The sequence below is a fragment of the Acanthopagrus latus genome, chromosome 11 (assembly GCF_904848185.1).
Source record: "Acanthopagrus latus isolate v.2019 chromosome 11, fAcaLat1.1, whole genome shotgun sequence".
NCBI lineage: Eukaryota > Metazoa > Chordata > Actinopteri > Spariformes > Sparidae > Acanthopagrus > Acanthopagrus latus.
The window spans coordinates 24,293,784-24,316,082 of NC_051049.1; the positions used below are offsets into that span (position 1 = coordinate 24,293,784).

A 22,299-nucleotide genomic window follows, 5' to 3' on the forward strand; every position below is an offset into this window, starting at 1 on the left:
AATCAGAGCCTAGCAGCGACATGCGGTCACATAATCGTTGAAGTTACCTGAAACATGACAGAGTGAGGAGTGCGGTCACAAGACAGCGCACGCTCACGGAAGTCCCGTCGACACTTGAGCAGAGGTTTCCTCGGTAAAACAGCTACTGATGGAAGTTATGAATTTTAATTAGACCAAGAAATCTGGAGACAACGCGCGTGCCACAGACGACAGGTGGGTTCAATTAGAGTTGATTAACCTTGTACGGGACATTGGTAAGCAGCCATGAGCTAATGTTATATATTATGTCATTCCTGTTCACCCACAGTATAGACAGGTTATATTGTTGACTTTAACACGACAAATGATTAATATTTGATAGTTTCCCACAATGGAGGCTTCTCAGGTTTCAGACTGTGAGCTGCTGTCTATTATTCAACGAAGCTCAGGTACACCTGACTCTATTCCTTCCTCCTCAGACAGTCGTTAGAGGGTCACTCATTTGCTATGAGAGTGACGACAATGAAAGTAGAACTACAGCTTATAAGAGATTTTCATGTTGATCCGGTGCAAAATGTTCTTTTCTTTTAAAGGAAATAAGACGAGGAAAGATAACCTGTAACATTTCCTGGCAGTTACGTTAGGTAAAGGTAGATCAGGTACAGATGAACAGTCTGAAGTAAGCCAGTGCAACAGTCCTGCAGTGAATCTTTTAATTGTTGATTCTTGTTGATTCTGCTCAGTATTATTTATTCAACCTTTTTGAGGTCAACCCTTTCAGCGCAAGTGTATTGGATTTCATAATAATGAGAAGATTCTGTTCAACCATTTACACTGGAGATACTGTGAACATGCCCACGCCACCTTTTAAAGGCAAGGCAAGTTGAGTTGAAATGTAATGAAAATAGCTTGCACCAAGAAATAACAGATTTACTCATTCTGATGTGCCATTATGCAAATGTTTATATCCACTCTGAGCTAATTTGATTCCCATTAGATTGCCCATAATCGCATATGTTGAAGACCTATAAAGTGTTGTCACGATGCTCCAGTTTTTCACTGCAAATTATTAGCTTGGAAAACATCAGTTTTCAGTACCATTTTCAGTGCCAGCTAATAGCAGAGAACAGCTGAAAGGCTGTAGTAAAAACAGTAAATATCAGATTCAAGAATTGAGATCAGGCCTTTATAAATAATGTCTGCGTTTCAACTCGCTGTCAGAGCGAGGAGAGAGAGAAAGTACAGCTGGTGTATGAATTCTGCAGAAAATGAGTATTGACATAATTTTGAATATTCAGTGTAGACGTGTCTTGATATAAAGGGTGTTGCAATATAATGATATTCACGATAACATGATATTTAAAAATGACATTGATAACAGGTTAATGTTACACATGTGAAAATATTATCTGAATAATACAGTTGAGGTGTTTGACCTTCTGCATCTTTTGCATGAGTAAGTACTTCTTGTTCACTTTTTCTTTTTTTTTACAGTTATGGTCACAGACTGTCTCTCCACCTCCTAACAACACTGGTATTTTAGGGTGATTTATTTGCCAAAAGAAGAGACAAAACAGTAAACAAAGTTAAAGATGGATTAGATTGGTCAAATTTTCTTTTCAAATTTCTGCAGCCATTGCGATTATTCTGATGGCAAAAGTTTGTTTGGCCACGGTAATTGGCAAGTGAAAATATGATAGTGATATGATTGTGACAACCCTACTTGATTGATGCTTTTAACAACACCAGTCCAATACTGTAAGATCTTGAAAAGTAAAAATATTATAAGCTTCAAAAAGTGATAATTTACTGCTCATTGATTCTGTTTCATTACATTTTAGAGCTGTTCATGTAACCTGAATCCTTCCATCTGGTCAGTTGGATGTGAAGTCGACTGAAGGCTACACATTATTATTTTTTGTTTACAAGTACAGACATGTAAACGCTGATCTCAGTAATGTTGTAATGCCAGTTTTTATTGCATTGTAGACATGGAGGAGTCCAGCGACTTGTATGATGTGTATGATGCAATCAGCCCTGCTCCATGGGCAGATAACCACCAACATATGGAGGATCTGGACAATGTGGAGTGTCTCAGAAGGAAGATCAAATATTACTTCATGAACCCCTGTGAGAAGTACCATGCTCGCGGCCGAAAACCATGGAAACTCTTCCTGCAGATCATCAAAATTGCCATTATAACTATCCAGGTAGTCATCCCAGATGTGACCTCAACAGGTGTTTATTGTGTTGTTCCACCATTCTGGTAACTAATAATCTTTTTTCCCCCTCATCTCAGTTAGTGTCTTTTGGGCTGAGCAACCAGATGGTTGTCACGTTTAAGGAGGAAAATCTGATGACATTCAAGCACCTCTTCCTTAAAGATTATGTCGATGGAGGCATGGATACGTACGCTGTTTACAGACAGGCCGATGTTTATGGTCACATTGATTACATCATTCGACAGGTAACTGAATGCTGTCATTGTCTTTTATTTATTTTATTTCCTCCACAGCCATGAAAGGCTTGTTCATGTTGATCATGTGACACAGTATATCTTTAGATTAGATTTAGGGCTGTGCAAGTAATCAAAATATAATCACAAAATGGCCAAGTGCAATATCCACATCTCAAGAAGCTTTTTGATGAAGATAAAATGTATAATAACGAAAACAGCATTACAATAAAATACTGTAGTACAGTAGAGATGCCTCGGCCTATAAACCTTGTTCTCCAGATGTATAAAAACATGTTTGTTCAGTGCATACGGCATTAGAAGTTGCATCATCATAAATTTAAGCTTTATTTATTGCTTTTTCATGTCACTGCATACAGTAATGTGCACAGAAACACTACTGTTTCAGCCAATAGACAGAAAAGAAGAATGTAGAGTACTGCAAATCTCAGTAACAGCCCTAATAAAAGCAAAGGAAATAAAGTTAATAACAGACATCGGACAAAGAAAATAAAATGATAGATTAATGAGTATATAATATTAAATCAATCTTACAAATGAGTCGAGGCATAATGGACTTCGTCTAGTCCAACAGGAGAATGAAGACCCTTGTGCAATAGGAGTGACAATGTTTTGTCTGTCAACATGTCTAAAAATGCTAAATACTCAGAGTATAATTTAAAAAAAAAGTTCCAGGTTGACAAATTGTGAAAAATCTCAAATCCAGCATCTTGCTACTTGCACTAAGTTAGCCTGTTTGGATAAAGAATAACACTAAAGATTGCTGTAAAGGGGGAGGGTTCAAATAGATTACCAAATACCTCTGTAAATGTCTCAAAAAACACAGGTTCAGTGAAAGGACAAGTCTAGAAGGTGAGAAAAATAAAACAGCCTATGTTTGAAGATCATCATGACTTTAATAGATCTTTCAGTGGAAATGAAGATTGTGATGCAGAAATCATCAATCCCGCTGAATCCTATTGCAACATTTGTAGCTTGATATGTTGACCATAACGTGCAGCCCTAATTAGATTTGCAAATTTGTAAACTAAACATTTTTTGAAAAAGAAAAAAAAAGGTAAAGAAAGGCAATTTCACTTTTGTTTTGCTGCAAATCAGTGTTGGTCTTTTATAGCACTTCATACTTGTATTGCAATAAAGTTAACAAGTTCCCATGATAAGATGTTTCTTGTCACAAGATTGGACTTTGTTCAAGTTGTCTGTCTGTCATTTTGTTTTGTCTATACCGACTGCATAGATCTGCTGCAGCTGCCCTTCTCAGAAAGTCCCTGTCACTAAACAACAAACCTGACTCTATTTGACCTGAGATTTTAATGATTCATTTCCAGTACGGACACCTGCACAACATCACAGTAGGCAATCACGCATATGAGAAAAATGGCACTTTCTACACCCCCCTGTCAGTGTGTCAGGAGTTTTACAGGAATGGTACCATCTTCCCAGGAAGTGAGACCTTTGAAATTGATGCCCAGGTGGACACTGGTATGTCTGCATGGTTGTGTTTGAGTTAGGAAACAGAATAATAACCAAAGTTTTTATTTTGCAAACATTTGACATGTCTAACACCGTCTCTTCCTTCCTGTTGTGGCTTGTTTCCAACAGACTGCCGTGAAATATATCCAATGTATCAGCCAACATTGCGGGACTCACTGTCAGATTTTGAAATTCATTTCAAAAGGTTTGTACATAAATCTCTTTCTTCTTTTTTTTTTTTGTAAATGAAAATAATAACTCATCACTTAATGTACCTGAATGCTCTGTCTTCCAGGATGATTTCCGTCAAAATAACATTTGTCCTGAAGGCCATAAATTTACAGACAGTGAGACATCGAGAGCTGCCAGACTGCTACGACTTCAATGTAACTGTACGTCACTTAACTCATCTTCAAGGCTGAGTAAACACGAGCGTATCACATCAGACTTTTAAAAGCAGCATTATGTCACATCTCAACACTTCTTTGCTGCCTTAACGTTGACAATGATGTCTTGTGACACTCCATGCTGTTCACAGAGCACAGAAGGGAGTTACAAATTAAAAATGAAAGACTCTTGAGTCAGCTCTGACTTTATTTAATTACGCTATTTAAGGACATAAATTGGAGCAGTCTAAAAGTAAATGTGTTGAGTTTGCACACATTACATGAATAAATGTTGTCTTTAGGCTCTGGCAAGTAAATATTTAGCCATGGGGTTTGGCTGTAGAGATGTAGTGCTTTCCTCCTTTAAACACAGCTGTCTGGTTACAGTTGTGGAGGAAGTGTCTGATCCTTTACCTAAGAAAATGAGGAGGGAAATTTGCAAATGAGACTAAACTGAACGTGACTGAAAAGAAAAAAATGCCTCACCTACAAATAATAATAAAAAAACAAAAGCTGAGCAATGAAGATAACAAATCTTATGATTCTGTGCTACGCATGTGTTTTGTTCTGATTGAGAGATCCCTCCCCTTGTGTGGTATATTGTAGTGGAGTAGGAGTAGAAAGTGGCATGAAAAGAAAGGACTCAAGTAAAGTAGAAATACCTCAAATGTGTACTCATATACAGAAATTGAGTTAATGTACATAGTTACTTTCATCTACTGTGTGGTTCACAGATCACTTTCAACAACAAGGCTCACAGCGGCCGGATAAAGATCGACCTGGAAAATGACGTAGACATCAATGAATGCAGAGACTGGAAAGTAACCGGAGCCGGTAGGTGTTCAGTGTCAAACAAAGGAATCATCTGTTTTGCTGTCAGCTCATGGCCAGGATTTCTGCGATTCATTAAAGCGTGTCCTGCTTGTTTGTGACTACTTTTGATTTCTGTGTTCTCTCAGCTGCCAGAAACATAAACCTGACTGTGCTGTTTGACTGCCTCATCATCATCACGTGTCTCACTTCCTTCAGTCTCTGCACACGCTCAGTGATGAAAGGGATCCAGCTGCTGTTTGTAAGGAAACTCAACTCAGAATTACATAACAGGCATTTCTGTTTTCTAGTAATAAAAGTAAGATCGTCTGAGACATATCTAATCATTGTAGTACTGTATTCACAAAACTGGGGAAAGTCAATGTGAAAAACTTTATAGTCCATACAGAATACTTGTGACTTGTGACATAATTTTTTAACCGTTTTGGGCAAAATATTAACCTGCTTACAGTCATTTTAATTCTTCATGACGCATTTTATGGCTCCTGAGGGGCACGTGTTTAGGACTAGAGAAATGGTTGGGAAAAAAATTCATGCCAAGATAATCTTTCTAAATTCTTTGATTCCTTTTTCATATATCTTTTTTTTCCATCTGTGGAAATGTGAAGGGTTTTTTTTTTTTCATTCTATTTTACACATGAAGAAAAACTGTCTAGTGAAAAATTCTCAAGGTATCATGCAGGTCTTACAAGTGAAAGCCATCCATATAAATAATAGTTTATTAAAAGTCTTAAGCTAGAAGTTACTTTGCAGATTACATGCTGTAATTAATATCTGATAGTTAAAGTCATTGTGGAGTAAAACAATACTTGCCTCTGAATTGATGTGGAGTTGAAGTATGAAGTGAGTGGAAATGGAACTGGCACTTTTCTGTGCTTGTTCCTCTCCTTTCATTTTGCTTGTTGTGTGGACTGCTTACTCTTATACGTTCAATACAACCCTGTATATATCTATTCATCGTATCAAGTTCTTTTTAAGAGATTTACAGAGCAACTTATGTTAGTTTTCCTCTGTTGGAACCAGGAGTACAAACACTACTGCAAGAACCACCTCAGTAAAGACATCCCCTGGTCGGACAAGTCAGAGTTTGTGAATGGTTGGTATATCCTGATCATCGTTAGTGACACACTGACCATCATCGGCTCCATTCTCAAGATTGAGATTCAGACAAAGGTAATTAACTTTTCCAGTGTGACTGAGGTCGAGCCATGTTCATTTAGTAAAATAAAAATCTAAATTGCAATGATTTCAGTCCCATTTTTTTAAAACCTCTACTGTTTTGTTTCAGGTCCTCACAAGTTATGACGTGTGCAGCATCTTCCTCGGGACAGGCACCATGTTTGTCTGGATTGGGGTCATCCGCTATATGGGCTATTTTAGAAAGTATAACGTAAGACCAGTCATCAAACACAGTACATGCTCATTAATTTCTATTAGAAATTAGAATTATTTCTATTCTAGTTCAGATCCAATTCCAATACCTAAATTCAGATATCTACCAATGCTGATTCAGAGCTCCTTTTTCTTAATCATTACCACCACCAGGGAGGTTAAATTTTCTCTTTGTTCAGGGTGTTTGGTTTGTCAGCAGGATTAACACAAAAACTACTGAATGGATTTCCACGAAACCTGGATACAGGATGGGTCTCAGCTCAGAGTAGATGCCGTTTTGATTTTGGTGCAGATCTGGATAAAGGGACAGATCCAATCACTTTTTTTCTCACTTTATTTAAGATTGTGAGACATTTTCATTAATTTCTTATGGAATAATGCATGTACATACGTTAAAGTCGGGTGTATTTAGGTGGTATTTAGGTATAGTTTGATGCAGATCCAAATATAAATCCAGATCTAGTGGATTGAAATGTTTCATGATATTGTATTAGGCTTGATTTAATTAAAGGGGACTGATGGGGACTAATTGTACTGTAGGTTTAACACAGCAGGTGTAGGAGGGCCAATTCCCAGGGCACGTCCCCAACACTTTGAAAAACATTAACAAATCAGGTGCACAACAATGCATCATCGAGTTCTACTAAGTAGACTTCAATCTCCATTTTTTCACTGAAGCAACACATCGTTCAGTGTGTAAAACTCCCACCGGACCACAAACTATAATGACGCAGTGCCACATTAAACTTTGGCAGTACATGATAATATCTTTGTCTTAAAATTGCTAGGTTTTTAGGCCTATTTTAGATGATTGCACCAAATTACAGGAAATTTGGTTAGGTTGAACTCTGTTCTCCAGTGGTCAATTTTCAGCTCTGTTCTGTGGCTGTTTTTCAGATTCTCATCTTGACACTCCGGGCAGCTTTCCCGAATGTAATCCGCTTCATCTGCTGTGCTGGAATCATCTACCTGAGTTACTGTTTTTGTGGCTGGATCGTCCTCGGCCCGTATCACGAGAAGGTGAGGAGTGTTTACACAACACAACACAACACAACAGAGAAGTCTGATGGATATTTACAAAACCCAAACCAGAATTAAACATAAATTCTGCTAGTTTTGGTTGTTAATTGTAACGGACAGAAGAAATTAACCTCTCTCCACTCTCTAGTTTCGGACCTTGAACACGGTGTCAGAGTGTCTGTTCTCTCTGATCAACGGAGATGACATGTTCCCCACCTTTAAGAACATGAAGCAGAAGAGCAGCCTGGTGTGGACTTTCAGCAGGGTCTACCTCTACACTTTTGTGTCGCTCTTCATCTACATGATCCTCAGCCTCTTCATCACCATCATTACCGACACCTATGACACCATCAAGGTGATGCTGGCTTCTTTTAGATATTTGTAACCATCATCTGTTATTTTCCTTTCCCTTCGCCAGTTTTAAGGGTTGATCCATTTGCCGATTTTTGAGATAAGAGCAGTCAAGCACGAAGTACTCAGATCTTTCCTCGAGTATAAGCAGTTCATTTACTTAAGTACTGCATGTGAGTATAAATCTGAGGTACCTGTATTTCCATTTTATGCCACTTCATACTTGTACTCCTTTGCATCTCAAAGAAGAATATGGACCTATTTACTCCACTACATTTATCTGACAGCTTTAGATTCTAGATAATTTTAAGATTCCAATTTTTCTGAGCTCATGAATAGTTCACTTTCTACAGACAGAATGCTACAAACATGATTGTCTGTTAGCAGAGCACACATTGCTGCAGATTAAATCATCAAAGATTGTATCAAGTAGCTATACTTAGTCAAATCTTAAAACACTTACAGCAGGAAATTTGCAATATACAACAGCTATAATAGGAAAACACTTAGGAGGAACATTTTACTGCAGGATGAGTCACTTGAGTTATTTTTAAATAAATGTAGCTGATAATACTGACAGACATTTACATAAGTAAGGTTTTGAATGCAAAAATTCTACATGTAGTGGAGTATATTTATCACAGTGTGGTAGTAAAACTTCAGTAAGGAACTCAATACAACAGTATAGACATACTGTTTCAAGTTTAACATCAAATTTACCTTTAAATGCCAAAAGTAGGAATGCTCATCCAGCAGAATGGCCCATTTCAGAATAATTCATATTGCAATATTTGATTACAGTTATTGGTACATGAATGTGTTCACACACTGATGAACATTGTGTGATGTTCCATCCCTAGAATCAGTAAAGTCTTATTTTAACTTACAATTATACATTTCAGTCTGCAAATTAACTAGTAACTAAAGTTATAAAATAAATGTAGTGCAGCACAATACTTTGCATCTGAAAGTAACTGTCTGTTTACTGCTGTACCTAATACAATTTCTGCCACTTTACTTCTATTACACTTCATTTCAGAAAAATATTCTACTTTTTACATGACTACATTTATCTTACTATATAAATACAAGTCACAGATATAAAATGATGGATACGATCCAATGATCTCTGGAGGCTATAAAAATGTATTTACCTTTACCAGCTGCAATGTTAACCTAATGTATATTTTGACACATCAGTGATTTCATTGTATATAATATACGTTATCCTGGCCATTCTGCATTATGAGTACTATGAGTTTTTGGCCGTGAATACTTTTGTACTTTTATTTAAGCTTGTCATACCGGGTTGTTGTTTTTTGTTAAGTGATCTGAGTACCTCCTTCACAGCTGATGATTTGATAATTTGTAGTGGGGTAGAAGCATACAGTTGCACAAAGTGTACCTCAAAAGTTTGACTGTTAGCAAACTATGCGACATTTAGTGTAAACTGTTTCCTGACTTTCATCATTACGCAGCAGCAGCAGCAGAGTGGAACCCCGACATCAGAGCTGCAAAAGTTCTTGTCTGTGTGTAAAGATCTGCCAAATTCTGGGGTGTACAGACTCGAGGAGAACAACAGCTGCTTCTTAGACCAGTGCATCAACAGGTAGGTTCAAAGCATCACACTGCTTGGTAAATATCCTGCTGAAAGTTATATCAGTCCTGGCAGTCGCTTTGTATGCGACAGCGTCAACCATTTTGGGTGCCCCTTATTATCATTAATTAAAATGAAACTTCAAGTGTCAAAGCACTTCTTAATATTCTGTGTAGTAACTAGACATAACCTCGCTGATAGAATCTAAGCTGAGAATTTTTCTTTCAGGTTCAGGAAGCATCAAGAGAGGCTGACTTCAGAGGCATAGCAGGTGTTTGATGTGAAAATACCTGAAGACTATACTTTATAAACCATAACCAATACTTAATGTGCACTTTATACTATTAGACTCAGTTGATGGTCTTTATCATACGGGCCCCAGGTTTGCTCAAGTGATTTTAAGTTGTAGTGCTGAAAGGACCGAACTTCAGTGGACATGAAGGGCTCAAATAGAGTAACTTAGATACTTAAAGGGATAGTTCACCTTAAAATCCATAGCAATAATTTTCCTTTTATCTGCGGTGCTCTCAACCATCTGGACTGTATTTGTGTGAGTTGGGAGATATCTCTTGTAGACATGTCTGCCTGTTCTCAGATATCATGAGGCAAGATTGCACTCTTGTGTTGCTCATAGCTCCAAAAAATATTTGAAAAACTCCACAGCATTGTCTCTTTCTAGAGATCATGACCCAGTTACTTAAAGTAATCCACAGATTATTTATTGTGAGTGGTTTCATTTTGGAACAGTTTTCTTTCTTCTAAACCTAAATTAAACCCACCAAATGGATCTGCCTACTCAGCAGAGGAGGACACCATTAATGTTTAAATCCCACACTGTCAAAAGCACAAACCGGGTCATGACTTCGGAAATAGAAACGCTGCTTCTTTTTCATATGTATTTTTCTTCTGGGTCTTGAAGCACCAGTGCCATTATATGTAATAGAAGGCAGACATCTCTACAGCTCTCGTCTCCAAAACTCTGCAATTCACACCAAAACCATCTAGGCAAGTAATAGCACCACAGGTAAGGGGATGATATTGTGATTTTGGGGTGAACTGTCACTTTAAGTCCCATTCTCAATATGATGCACTGATACAGAAAACGCTTTGTAAATATTATTTATATTGACATGTCAATGAAAAAAAAGGTTGTGACATGAAATTTAAAATTATTGCTCTCCAAAGCATATCACCTGGAAGGACCTCATGTGAATCAAATGAATTAAAGACATGATTTAAATTCATGAGATTTTATTTCTCCACTGTCAGGAGAAGGTATCAATATAAAAGCTATAATAACATTCTTTTCTCACTAGTTAATTCCCTGTAAAATCTTGTAAAAACAAAAAAGTAATCCCATTTCAGTTGATGGCAATAACAACTCCACTTATACAACCTCTCAAAGTGTAAAACAGACCATCTTTGAGTCCTCAAAAGCAATATTAGGAAGCAGATTCTGACTCCACTAGTCACCAGTGCAAGAGTTAAGGTGGATGTTGGCCTTTATTTCCCCAGAGATTTGTCCGTTGACTCTCCGAGTTATTGTTGGAGAGGTCTGAGATCAATTCAAACCAACACGTACAGCTCTGAAAGAGTGCAGGTGGGCAGAACAGGCCATGCAATGTTCCACTTGGCTTGAGTTGGGTTCATAAAATGACTTTTATGTCCATCATCACAATGCAGAATTTCCCTTTGGTTTGGCTGTCGTCCTTGGAATACTTTAGTTCGAACACAAACCACTACAACCAACAGTTTGAGTGGCTTGAAGCCTCCAGAGTAGCCAGACGACACCAGGTCTAAAACAGACAGCAGAGGGCATCACTAATAAGAGACTACCCAGAGATGCCGTCACATATCTTAGAAACAAGTCCATAAGTCTTGAAAACCTAACCTTCCAATGATTTCTACTGTCAGAATGACCAGTTCAGTACTTCAATTGCTTGTAGGGTCCCTTGTATTCTTGGCAGTCTTGCAGGAACTTTGTCAAGACAGTCCAGAAAGGCAAGAATCAAGAGTAATGTGGGTTACAAAAAAAAAAAACTTCATGAAAAGGAAGCATGGTTTCTTCATCTGTTATCGTGAGATGACAAGAGAAAAAGATCCCTCATGGGGTCAGTCTGGTTTGGATTGTGTGACGCCAGGTGGCAGAACTCGCTGCTCCTCCATCCTGTTGGCCTGAGAACGCAGGATGAGACTGAAAAAATCCTCGTCAGGAACTGTTGTTCCTTTTTTTGCAGAAGATGGAGCAGCACACCTCTGGTCGTTTAGTCGGGAGCCCTAAAAACATTGACAAGAGCCGGTGCAGTTGTATTAACTGATGCTTATCAAGAGCAGTTTACAGTTTGGCACAAGAAGCCACGTGTGTGTCTCTGCCAATTGAGGAAAGCTTTTATTAAAAGAGGTCTGTGAGATGTCTTACATTTTGCATTTAAGATATTTAGAAGGAAGTAATTCTACTTATTTGGGTGGAGAATAAACGTTAATAGTCTAAATTATGGCAACAAAAGTTATTAAATTAAAATGCATTTATTTAAACAGGAAACAGAATCTTGATCAAACCTCAGGCCCTGTCCACATGTACACAGGTATTTTTTCAAATGTAGCTTTGTCTCTGCGGTTTGGTCTTTGGTAGACACGTTAATAGCTTCTGGAATATTTCAGTGTTTACATGTGGATGGGCAGAAATGGACATCTTTGGAAATGACCGGATGCAGATTTAGGATCATGGGTAGATGTTAACTCCAAGTATGTGTTGTTATATTGAGGTTTTTGCATTATATTTAGAAATATTCAAATGGACATTGATAATACAATGATGGAAAAGAGACAGAAATGTCTGCTCACAGTGTGTTCCTTACAGAATCTTCTTGGATAACTTGTCAGCAACTGTCACGCTTCTCTGCCCCGTTCATTGTATTTTCTGTAACTAAGCTGAGCATACAAATTGCATCCTGTTTACAAAGGCACACACATGCCCAGTGTACAAATATGCATTTTCAGGTATGTTGTACGGACAGAGGTATTTTTTTCCCTAAAACTCTGCTCACAAAAATACCTGTGTATGTTTATAAGGATTAGGCTTCAGAGCAAATTAACACTTGGCTCAGGGTAAAGCTAATTGTTTCCCATCATGCACTTAGCTTCTGCAGTCACAAAGGAGCAGTTGTAGCACCTGACTCTGTAGACTTCAGCCACTTGATCACATGAGATTATGACAACATGTGTCAATGTGACACTATGGCGAATCATGAATTACACTCAGCCTTAACACTCTGCATTGCTTGGGAGTGGCAGGTTGTTTTGAAGTGGCACAAAAGAATGTAGGTCAATCTTTTATCTTACAGGTCCGTCATTTTATAATTTCCAAGACGTTTCCTGGAAAAGAACCATGTGACATGTTTCTAATTTTGTGGAAAATGGAGACTGGCTAAATCAGTGCTCTCTCAGAACAAACCAATCCAAATAATTGCTAGTGTCTACCATTTAGTTGGTTGCCAGCAGGTCATATCAAGATGCACAAATGTAAAATATGTCCACAAAGAAGCCTACAGTTCAACACAGATGGAGAATTATAGTTCTATCAATAAATTTAGAATATATAAATGAATTTTGATTTATTTGGCTTTTAATGGATCAGCTCTTCGAAGGGAAGTTGTTTTTCTCATCATGATTAATAACAGACTTTGTAGTTCTTTCCAGGATACCTCAAGAAATTTTAGGGAAATTGTTCTAATTACAGACCATTAAAACAAAGAGTTACTAGAATCTAAACCTGCATTGTGGAAAACAAAACAACCATCAAAAGCACTGCATTTTACTTTCCTCACCTGGCACTTCACCAACATGTCGAAGAAGACATCATCCCCCTCTGGCTGATCATCACTTGCCTCGAGGCGACTGTAAAGGGAGGGTGTGTGACGGGCCTCTGTACTGGAGACTGGGGCTGGAAGGAGAAAATATAATCAGTTGTATTCTGAATATAGATTCTGAATGATATAAGATAAATGGACAGCGTTTCATTACGTGTTGGGTGGACTCGATCTGTGCTGGAGGTGGTGGGTGTACGAGGCGGGTTGGAGGTGCTGAGACGTAAGCCAGGAAAATGGCTCAGGCTGGCTCGTTGGTCGTCCAGACGACGGGCCTGGGAGCTGGCCAGCAGCTCCAGGAAATGACCAGGATCCTGCAACGGTGTTTCGCACTCCAAAATAGCTAGAAACAGACGTAGTGATTATCTGTGGGTGATTTGTAACAAATGGAGGATGACACTGAGTTGTGCCTTTTACTATTCTACGCAGCACTTCATTCTCAATTTGTAGAAGGTGGGAAGAGGAAAGAAAAGCCACAAAAGAGGCTGACAAGGATGAGATGTTCTAAGGGTACAGCTTTTCTATGTGGTTTCAGGCAACAATCCATCAAAAATGTATCTTTTGGCCATCAAACATGCCACATAGAATTTTAAGTTGGTTGTGAAAAAAAGGTAGTTTCATCCTTCATGGTGCATTAACACTGTGAAAAGCTTGGGTCCATGGCCATTACAGAGAAGCTCAACAGTTGCCAGTTCTCAGGATGGGCAAAAAGATCAATACAAGTAGCTTTGCTCTGTAAATGAAGGCTGAAACCGCAAATCGTTTACTTTCAAGGCTACACGTGGTGAGTCTTTTGATACTGGGTGGTGTATCCCTTTAAAGCTACGTCTCCACCATAGGAAAATTCTCCAGGAACTCAGAACAGAAAAATAAACTTCCTTCTTGAAAATGTAAAATGGAACAACACTACAAGTCTTGTAAACTTAGGCCACATCAGTTTACCCCGACTTCACAGGTTAGCAGTTTTACGTCACACAACAATGAAGTTTAAAAACAGCCAGCAGGCAAATTAGTCCGCTATGTATGAAACATTGAGCTTCATGGGTTGTTATGTGGAAGCAGTGACAAGGGGCTGAATGAAGCTTAAGAAGTCGTTCCTTGGACCAAAAGATATGGCTGCCTTGGGTGGAAACAGCTTTCTCTGACACAAACACAAAGGACTAATCACACAACAGTTAATTTGGAAAGGACACACTTGTAGTCATGCTGAATTCACACCATGTAGCTAAATATGATGTGACTCCCATGAAGTAGAATTTTTCTTCCATGTTTCCACTTGTATTTCTCCCTAAGAGTTAAGATAAAATAGAACTATTACACATGGTGTGAACACAGACAAGAACACAAGGGGATGACTCACATTTCCTTTCAGCTACAGGTGGGGTGGAGGAGGGAGAGGAGTGAGGAGGGAGATGGCTCGGGCCATCCAGTAGGGAGCACCTTTGGTCGTCCATTCTGTTGCCCTGGAAACGAGAGAGGAGGTCGAAAAAGCCGTCCTCTCCAATAGTGTCCCGTGATCCTGGCTACAGTTTTAAAAAACAAAACCAATACACTTAATAACTTTGGAAAAAGGCTTCAGATAATTAGAAATCCAGACACCTGAAGGCCTTCAATGAAAAACAGTCAAAATACAAAGACAGGGTACAGAGTATCACTTCTTGTTTCAGAGGGCTCCTTTTGGAGGTCATTGTTTTATCGAATATGAATATTGTAGGAAATTGTGAGAGGCATTTTTCACTATTTGACATTTTATAGACCAATGAACTAATAGATTATTCCAAAGAATACTAAACAGATTAATCGATAATAAAAATAACTTTTATTAATAACTATTATTTTTACCCTATTTTTGTTGGATTTAACAGATGTAGTGAGCAGATGGTCCAGTATATCTAGCCTTTTGGGATTTTTATTTTTGTGAAGAAATCAACTAAAATCAATCTTTCAAAGGGTTGGACTTTGTAAAGTTTTGTCAAGGTACTGGTTTACAGATGGAGTTGAATTTCAGGGTGGGGACACAGAGAAGGCAAAATGTTTTTGACATCACTGTATAGTTTGTAATGTAACATCGTGAAAAAAGCATTTTCAATTGATTCAAATTAAATAGTTTTTTTTTTTTTTAAATTGGACTTTTCTTTCATACCAACTGAAGACTCTTTTTTTGGAACGCAAGTCACACAGTCCCACACTGGCACACCAAAACATTTCCTCCCGCAGTCATTAAAGTAAAAACCTTGAAGGTTTTCTGTTAAATAAATGTCTGTGAAGTCACTATTGCCAAATGAGGTAACAAAATGGAGACTCAGCCTATGGCGTGCTGATGAACGTATTTAATATTTATTTATTTTTATTTATTTATTTATTTGCAGTATTATGAACTGGGTGTCTGTGATGACAATCCTGAAAAGTCCTGTATTAAGTTACTGCTAATGCAAAGTGAATATAACATGCAGCTGTAACTTAACAAAAGGATTTAACTAGTGAAACACAAGATTACTTTCAATATGAAGTCCTTATAGGAAAGACCAGGCATGTCAGTGAATTTATCATCAACAGCTATTTTTTGTTCCCAGACTTTGAACAACAGGGCACAGTGAATGCGTCATCAGTGTGCAGCTCACTGTGGCTGCTCCTTCATGTTCCATTACTATTTGCAACATTTCAAACTGATCTGCTGTTAAATTCTGCAAAAAAATAGCTGTTTGGTAGCCACATTTTTAATTGAAGTTAGCATGAATGTTAAACTCACTGACATACCTTGTATTTCCTGTAAGCTGCATAAAATCTGATCATGGTTGCTCACAGAATGATGTAAAAAAGCCAATTACTGCCCAACTTCTTTATTAGAACAGTAACAGTAGTAAAACACTGGTTTGTTTTCCTGCCCCTGGGAAAAAAGTGTGCCCTGTCGTACTAAAATTCTTTTGCTGTAACCAACGTTAACTACATGTGTCACTAAATCAACCAGAACTGAAATCCTAAGGATTAAAACTAATTAAAACTAATACTGCATGTGGGCGTGAAGCTCGGTCATGGGATACATGTTTCGCTTTGAATTTATCTTTCAGGTGAATCATCATTGCTCATGAGCCTCGTGACCTCCAGGGATGTTATGAGTGGGCATGAAAATCTACTCCATTTAGAAATACCTTAGGAGACAGCAGTGTGTCCGGCTCAGGAGCAGAGTCCTCGGTACGGGGTTCTGGATGGGCTTTAAGAGATGATTTGTTGTTCTTCTGCTTCTTGCTTCTCAGTCGGTGAAAAAGGAAGAGCTTGGTAGAGGCCTTGATTGTGTTGTTTTTTGAAGACCCAGGGAATACCTCCTCGTCCCAGTCCTGTACAGATACATGCAGATCATTTTGACTTCCTGATGTTTTACCCCTGGTAACAGTAGAGGTTGGGTGAACAGCATCTTGGGGTAAAGGGGGAATGTATCTATGAAGGTCTATGTTTACTATGGCCTACATGTTCTGAAGCACTAACACATGGCTGATGTAATACATTTAATATCAAGACATTTGCCATGCACCAAATTCAGGAAAACTGCTCTTATAATCCAATATGCACGCACTGAATGAGCATCCAATTTTCCAAATCATTTCTTCATCGCCTATCTCATGTGTTAAGTTATTATTTTAGATAACTACAGTAGTGCACACAGTTGGACAGTTTTCTACATTACAAGCTTGATTTTTATGTCAAATGCAAAGTGGGACAGTTGAGTATGTTTGTACAAATGGTGAGTTCATTTAAAGAATAAGGGTGAGGAACTTCCAGTGGGTTAGGGTTAGTGTGTTTAAGTGTTTTCAACATACCGGATGTGGCGATGAATCTTCAGTTGGATTTTTGTCAGGACTTGGACTTATTTCCAGATTTTCTACACTGCTTCTCTGGGATGGAGACTTGGCCCCTGAAACAAAGATACAAAATGTTACCAGTGTGGCCACATGTTTTATCATGCATACAACATGTTCACAACTACAAGACAAAGGTGATTATTAAGGTTTCATGTGGAGTTGTTTTGTGCACAAATAAAGATTTTGTGTACATTATGTAGCTCTATGAGTGATTACAAATCTGACAAATGCACTTACTTCCTGCACTTACCAAGTTATTTGCAAAGCCAATATAGTATTTTAAGTATTTTACATGCATGAAATGAACAATGACTTTTTATGCTATGTGGGTAAGCTTTAACAAAGCATCATAACTAAAGGTGAACAGGTGATCTGGAGTTTCCATAGCATGGAATTTTACATCTCAAAGTTTGAGCTTAAGAGCAATAAGATCAAAACAAACTGCTCCTTCTAAACGTGCAATTACTCAGATTCTCAAGTATTGACATATTACTGTCCTAAAAGTGACAGACTTTTCTAAGGATTGCAGATTTACTTGAGATGTTGGGGTAACCCTGGAAGCTTGCTGAAAGAACGCAGCTGTTCGTGTTAGTGTTGCGGAAGAAGTTGGGGTTGAAGTTGGAGTTGGACTTCAGGCCCACAACCAGCCGTAGGTCGGACAGGTTCATCCTGGCTGTCATCTCTCCACTTTTGTCCCCCGTCTGCAACAACAATATCCAAATCATTTTTAACAAAGCTTGATGTGAGGATTTGACTCTAAAACAAAGACAAAACATTCCATTGCTAAGTGTAATTTCTTTTTATGCTTCGTCTGTCCATCACACATGCCTGCATAAAACTGCTGCATATGGAGAAGCTATTATTCCCTGTTGTTCCTCATGCGAGCAGTAGAGGGGGGTGTGGCCTAATGTCAGATACTGATTGGGCTCTGAGGGGAGGAGGTGAACATAAACAGTCACCTCTTTTGCAATTTCCAGATGTTTCTCAGCAAAGTACATGGCTTGCTGATGATTCCCTAGGGCGGTGTGGGCATTTCCTAGACTCCAGTACGCTCTTCCTTCACCGACCCTGCAAGTGAGGCGCAGACAGAAACAGGCTGAGCAACTTCACATGAGATTGTGCAACAGTGGGAAGGGCATTCATCAACTATCATGCAGTACAATCACAAAAACATGACCAACACATGAGCTTCACCTCATTTCACAAAAACAATTCTACATGTACGGAATCATAGCACTAAATCAACTTCATGTCCGAACACATGTCAGAGAAAGTACACCGTAGATTTTCTTTACAAGAAGAATATTTGTATAAGTATACATTTTGAAAAAACATCAAAGAATTATCCTTTGGCTGTGAATATTTTAAACCACCAGAAATCTTGGGTCATTTTCTAAGACAATAAAAATATAGAGCTACTCCCACGCTAGGATTTAAAGCATTGCCTTGTTAGCAGAGATTTGTAGAAGAGAAGCCCACATACACTGACTTTATCTGTAAAGTGAAATAAGAAACAGCTTCACCACTTTCCTGACACACCTTTTGAACAGCTTGTTATAGAACAAGGAGGTCATTTTAAATGTAATCTATAAGGGATAATTATGATTTATTAACTAAATATGTATGTATGTACTGGAAGAATGACTTGACACATCTTTGCTTATGAATAATTTTAGACCGATTATGGTGGCATCTCATAGCTGGTATTATTTTCATTATCGATTAATTCGCTCTTTGTTTTCATGATTGATCAAGAAATTGTTTAGCCTATAAAATGTCAATCATAATTTCCAAAATGCCAGAAGTGATGTCTTCAAATTGCTTATTATGTCCAACAAACAGTCCAAAACCCAGAAGAACTAACCAGCAAGTATTTAATTGTTTTGCCTAAAAAAAATTACTGAAACCGTTAATCACCTGGTTCATTTTGTAGTTAATTAAAGTATGTTACTTGACATTAAATCCTGCAAGCAAAACTCAAAATGCTGTTTCCTTTAAACAGTGTTTTCTCATTAGTGTTTCTGCACTCTGCTGTGGCTTCGTGGGTGTTAGCAGGTAATTAATTCAGGCCCACCCACTTCCAAACTGTACTTACTCATTATACTTCAAAGACAGTTTGGCAAGAAGCTGACATAAAATAGCTTCTTTGACAAATACCTGTCGTTGAGGTCCTGAGCAATGACCAGATGTTTGAGGTGATAATCGATGGCTCTCTCATAGTCCTTGAGTAGTGTGTAGGTGTTACCCAGACTGTAACAGGCCTGAGCCTCCACTGCCTTGTCCTTCAACAGCCTGGCCAGCTGCAGAGTCCTCCTGAGGGTGAAACAGAGGAGGGGGAAGACGGTCAAAGAATGTCTTGTCTTGGGTGGGAGGAGGAGAATGATAGTTATCTGCTCTCTCTTCTTTCTTTGTTGCCAGTTTTTCAAAGGGTTCTGCATCCAGAAAATACTGAGGGGTTTAAAAACTGAATTTAAACAACTACTGCTCCAGAACAGCTTAATAACTGTGTATGTTTTAAATTACTGTATTTTAGTCAGAACATTACTTTATACTGTATAATCAATACTTTACTTACTACTGACACAATTTAGGATTTAGAAATAATAAACTGGTTTATGACAGCCTAGAATTTAGTTGTGAGCACACTTTTTCAAATGCTAATTTACATTTGATGAAAATTTTCTTATCTGATTCATGTAAGATTGTGTTTTTAATAAGTGAAATTACATCTTCGCTTTGTTGTCACTTACATTTTTACAGTGCCAAGTATCAAGGTTTGAACTGTGCCAAGATGAAAAATAACATTAGCATGCCAGTTTCGTGTTCAAGTATGATGATGACATACAGACTCATCTGCCAATGACCTTCACAATGTGAGGAAGGCCTCAAGCCTCACTTATTTACTCACTTGTAATGACCGGCGGCCACTTCAAACTGGTGGAGGAATATATGAGCATTGCCGAGGTTACAGTGGGCCCTCCTCTCAGCTGACTTATCCCCAAACTCTTTAGCGATGAGCAGCCGCTGTCAAAAAGAACAAACACTATGGTTCACGTTACTGCCATTAAGGTCAGGATGATCAGGATCGGTCAGACAAAAAAATATGAATTCATATGGATAAACCTGTAACGACTATAGTTACTCCTGTATTAAGGGCCTTAAAAACACAAGGAAGAGAGCCACTTGGAAAGCTGATATGCAGCTGACACTGAAGGGATATTTTGGATTGTCACCACATATTTGCCACCAACCTTTTCATGTGCAGCTACTGCAGTCTCAAAGTCACCCAGTAGATAGTAAGTGTTGCCAAGGTTACCATAGGTACGACCCTGGGCTGCCTTATCGCCCAACTCCTTCACCATGCACAGGTTTGCTCTTAAAAAACAACAAAATACAAAAAGAAATAAATGTACAGTTACATTTACAATTATTATGGTACATACACACCTTTACTTAAGACAAAAAAGAGCCTTTTTGATGTTAGTCAGGATGATTTTTGAAGCCACAACACCCAGCAAGCCTCAACAACGGAATCAATCCTGGGCAAAATATTATATACTTGGAAAAACATGGAAATAAGCCTTAAATAAAAAATACAGTTGCCACACTGCTGTCACACACACGCACACACACACACACACACACTGACACATGGAAACACAGCAAGAAGATGAACCGCAACAGTGACATCTGAAAGCTGTGTACTTGTCGCAGCTGTCAGGCAGTTACAATGCAGTCCTGAAGAGGTGCTGAGATGTTATGCTTTCTGCTGTCGCCGAAACGTGCCACAGAAAGAAGGGGACAATATCTCTCTATCCATGGGGGGGGGGGGGTGTCGGAGGTGCAAATAAGTTTAAGGTTGCATAACCTTCTCAATAATGGACCACACCAGACAGGTGGTTTTCTCACGCAAGCTTGCACATATGCATGCACGCAGTGTTTAGAAAAGAAAAAAACGGGTTGCAATGTTACAATTAATTAATCAATTGATTAATTAAAGATGTTTTGAAACCAATGAGGTGGAAGATAAAAATTTACAGACAGAAGAAAACGAGACGCCATACCCCAGTGTGCTATGTTACTAATGTTTTTAATAAAATGTGAGCCGATTTGTAGCTTAATAACTTCCATGGTCTTTTATTTATACTACACATCACAATCATTTTATTATACTGAGCCCTCATTTGATGATTTGGATTACTGTCATTTACTTCAGAATGGTTTACTGTTCAGGCTGGTTTGAAAAGTGGTGACAAAAAATGTTAGATCCATGGTTATATACACATTTATAAACTGATTTGACTAAATAATCTGAACTCAGAGTGTGTTTGTAGGTTCAGGTTAACCAGGTAACCACAGCCTGTTAGCACGTGACTGATACTATAATATGTCTCTTTAGATTTTGCGATTTGTTGTTCCCAAAGTCTGAACTGGTTTGGGAAAGAAAGCTTTTAAGTTTTTGGCACCCACTGCTTGGAACAATCTACAGGCTGAACCTCAGAATATTGTACCACTGAACCGAAATCAATTGAGTCTAGGTTGTTCTCTGTGCAAATGTTTTATCTGATTATCTGAGTGTGCTTTTTTTCTAGCAATCTGCCATTGTAACTCTCTGTTGTTGCAATTCTTGGCATTTCTTCCTTGTAAAAGAGATCCGTGATCTAAATGGGACCAACCTGGTTAATCAGCAGTATTTTTCAGAGAGATTTTATTAACAGGCTGGATGAATGGACAAGGGGGAGAACTTCTTCAACTTGTCAACACAGCTAAAAAGTAAAAGTTGGGGCAGACATGTTTTTCTTTGAGACTCAGCACACATTTATTTTGTTACATATTTACAATGTTTTTATATTCATTATATGTATACCGATTTTTACAGATATTTAATGTTTAAACAGACATAATGTATAATTTTTTGAAAAAATATACACTCATTCTGAATTTGATGCCTGTAACTTGTTCAAAAACTGAAACACTTAAAATCAGCCTTGGAAATGGGGCCCTTCATCAAGATAAATTGTAGGCTTTAAGCCTAGGTTTTTATGTGTACAATTTCTTTGAAACATTTCCA

At 38.2% G+C, this 22,299-nt stretch overlaps 2 protein-coding genes across 6 annotated transcripts in view; one reads left to right on the top strand and one right to left on the bottom strand.

Annotated features, from left to right (window-relative positions):
* The first annotated feature begins 74 nt into the window (after window positions 1-74).
* mcoln3b (mucolipin 3b) lies at window positions 75-10,745 on the top strand. 4 transcript variants are annotated; one of them, XM_037113876.1, is made up of 15 exons: window positions 346-428; window positions 1,821-1,852; window positions 1,969-2,189; window positions 2,279-2,446; window positions 3,784-3,937; window positions 4,058-4,133; window positions 4,224-4,320; window positions 5,049-5,148; window positions 5,274-5,386; window positions 6,169-6,318; window positions 6,434-6,535; window positions 7,435-7,557; window positions 7,706-7,912; window positions 9,387-9,517; window positions 9,734-10,745. In XM_037113876.1, the coding sequence occupies exons 3-15, from the start codon at window positions 1,971-1,973 to the stop codon at window positions 9,771-9,773; spliced, it is 1,680 nt and encodes a 559-aa protein (XP_036969771.1). In that variant the 5' UTR covers window positions 346-428; window positions 1,821-1,852; window positions 1,969-1,970; the 3' UTR covers window positions 9,774-10,745. The 4 variants fall into 4 exon arrangements, with proteins under 4 accessions (XP_036969770.1, XP_036969769.1, XP_036969768.1 ...); XM_037113875.1 differs by lacking the exons at window positions 346-428; window positions 1,821-1,852 and adding an exon at window positions 75-213; XM_037113874.1 differs by lacking the exon at window positions 1,821-1,852 and having other exon boundaries at window positions 251-428; window positions 9,390-9,517.
* Window positions 10,737-22,299, bottom strand: part of LOC119028198 (G-protein-signaling modulator 2-like) — a 21,954-nt gene continuing 10,391 nt past the window's right edge. For both annotated transcript variants that reach the window (XM_037113872.1, XM_037113871.1), the window contains exons 5-15: window positions 20,480-20,603; window positions 20,137-20,252; window positions 19,386-19,541; window positions 18,188-18,296; window positions 17,764-17,929; window positions 17,187-17,281; window positions 16,521-16,706; window positions 14,732-14,894; window positions 13,529-13,714; window positions 13,333-13,448; window positions 10,737-11,782 (exon numbers count right to left, since the gene is read on the bottom strand). In XM_037113872.1, coding sequence (XP_036969767.1) covers window positions 11,618-11,782; window positions 13,333-13,448; window positions 13,529-13,714; window positions 14,732-14,894; window positions 16,521-16,706; window positions 17,187-17,281; window positions 17,764-17,929; window positions 18,188-18,296; window positions 19,386-19,541; window positions 20,137-20,252; window positions 20,480-20,603 — 1,582 coding nt within the window. In that variant the 3' untranslated portion in view covers window positions 10,737-11,617. The remainder of the gene's footprint in view (window positions 11,783-13,332; window positions 13,449-13,528; window positions 13,715-14,731; window positions 14,895-16,520; window positions 16,707-17,186; window positions 17,282-17,763; window positions 17,930-18,187; window positions 18,297-19,385; window positions 19,542-20,136; window positions 20,253-20,479; window positions 20,604-22,299) is intronic.

Coding starts and splice junctions, on each gene's coding strand:
- mcoln3b (XM_037113873.1), top strand. CDS start 371: ATGGAGGCTTCTCAGGTTTCAGACTGTGAGCTGCTGTCTATTATTCAA. Junction 2,447..3,783: donor TTGATTACATCATTCGACAG/GTAACTGAATGC, acceptor ATTCATTTCCAG/TACGGACACCTGCACAACAT. Junction 5,149..5,273: donor CTGGAAAGTAACCGGAGCCG/GTAGGTGTTCAG, acceptor GTGTTCTCTCAG/CTGCCAGAAACATAAACCTG.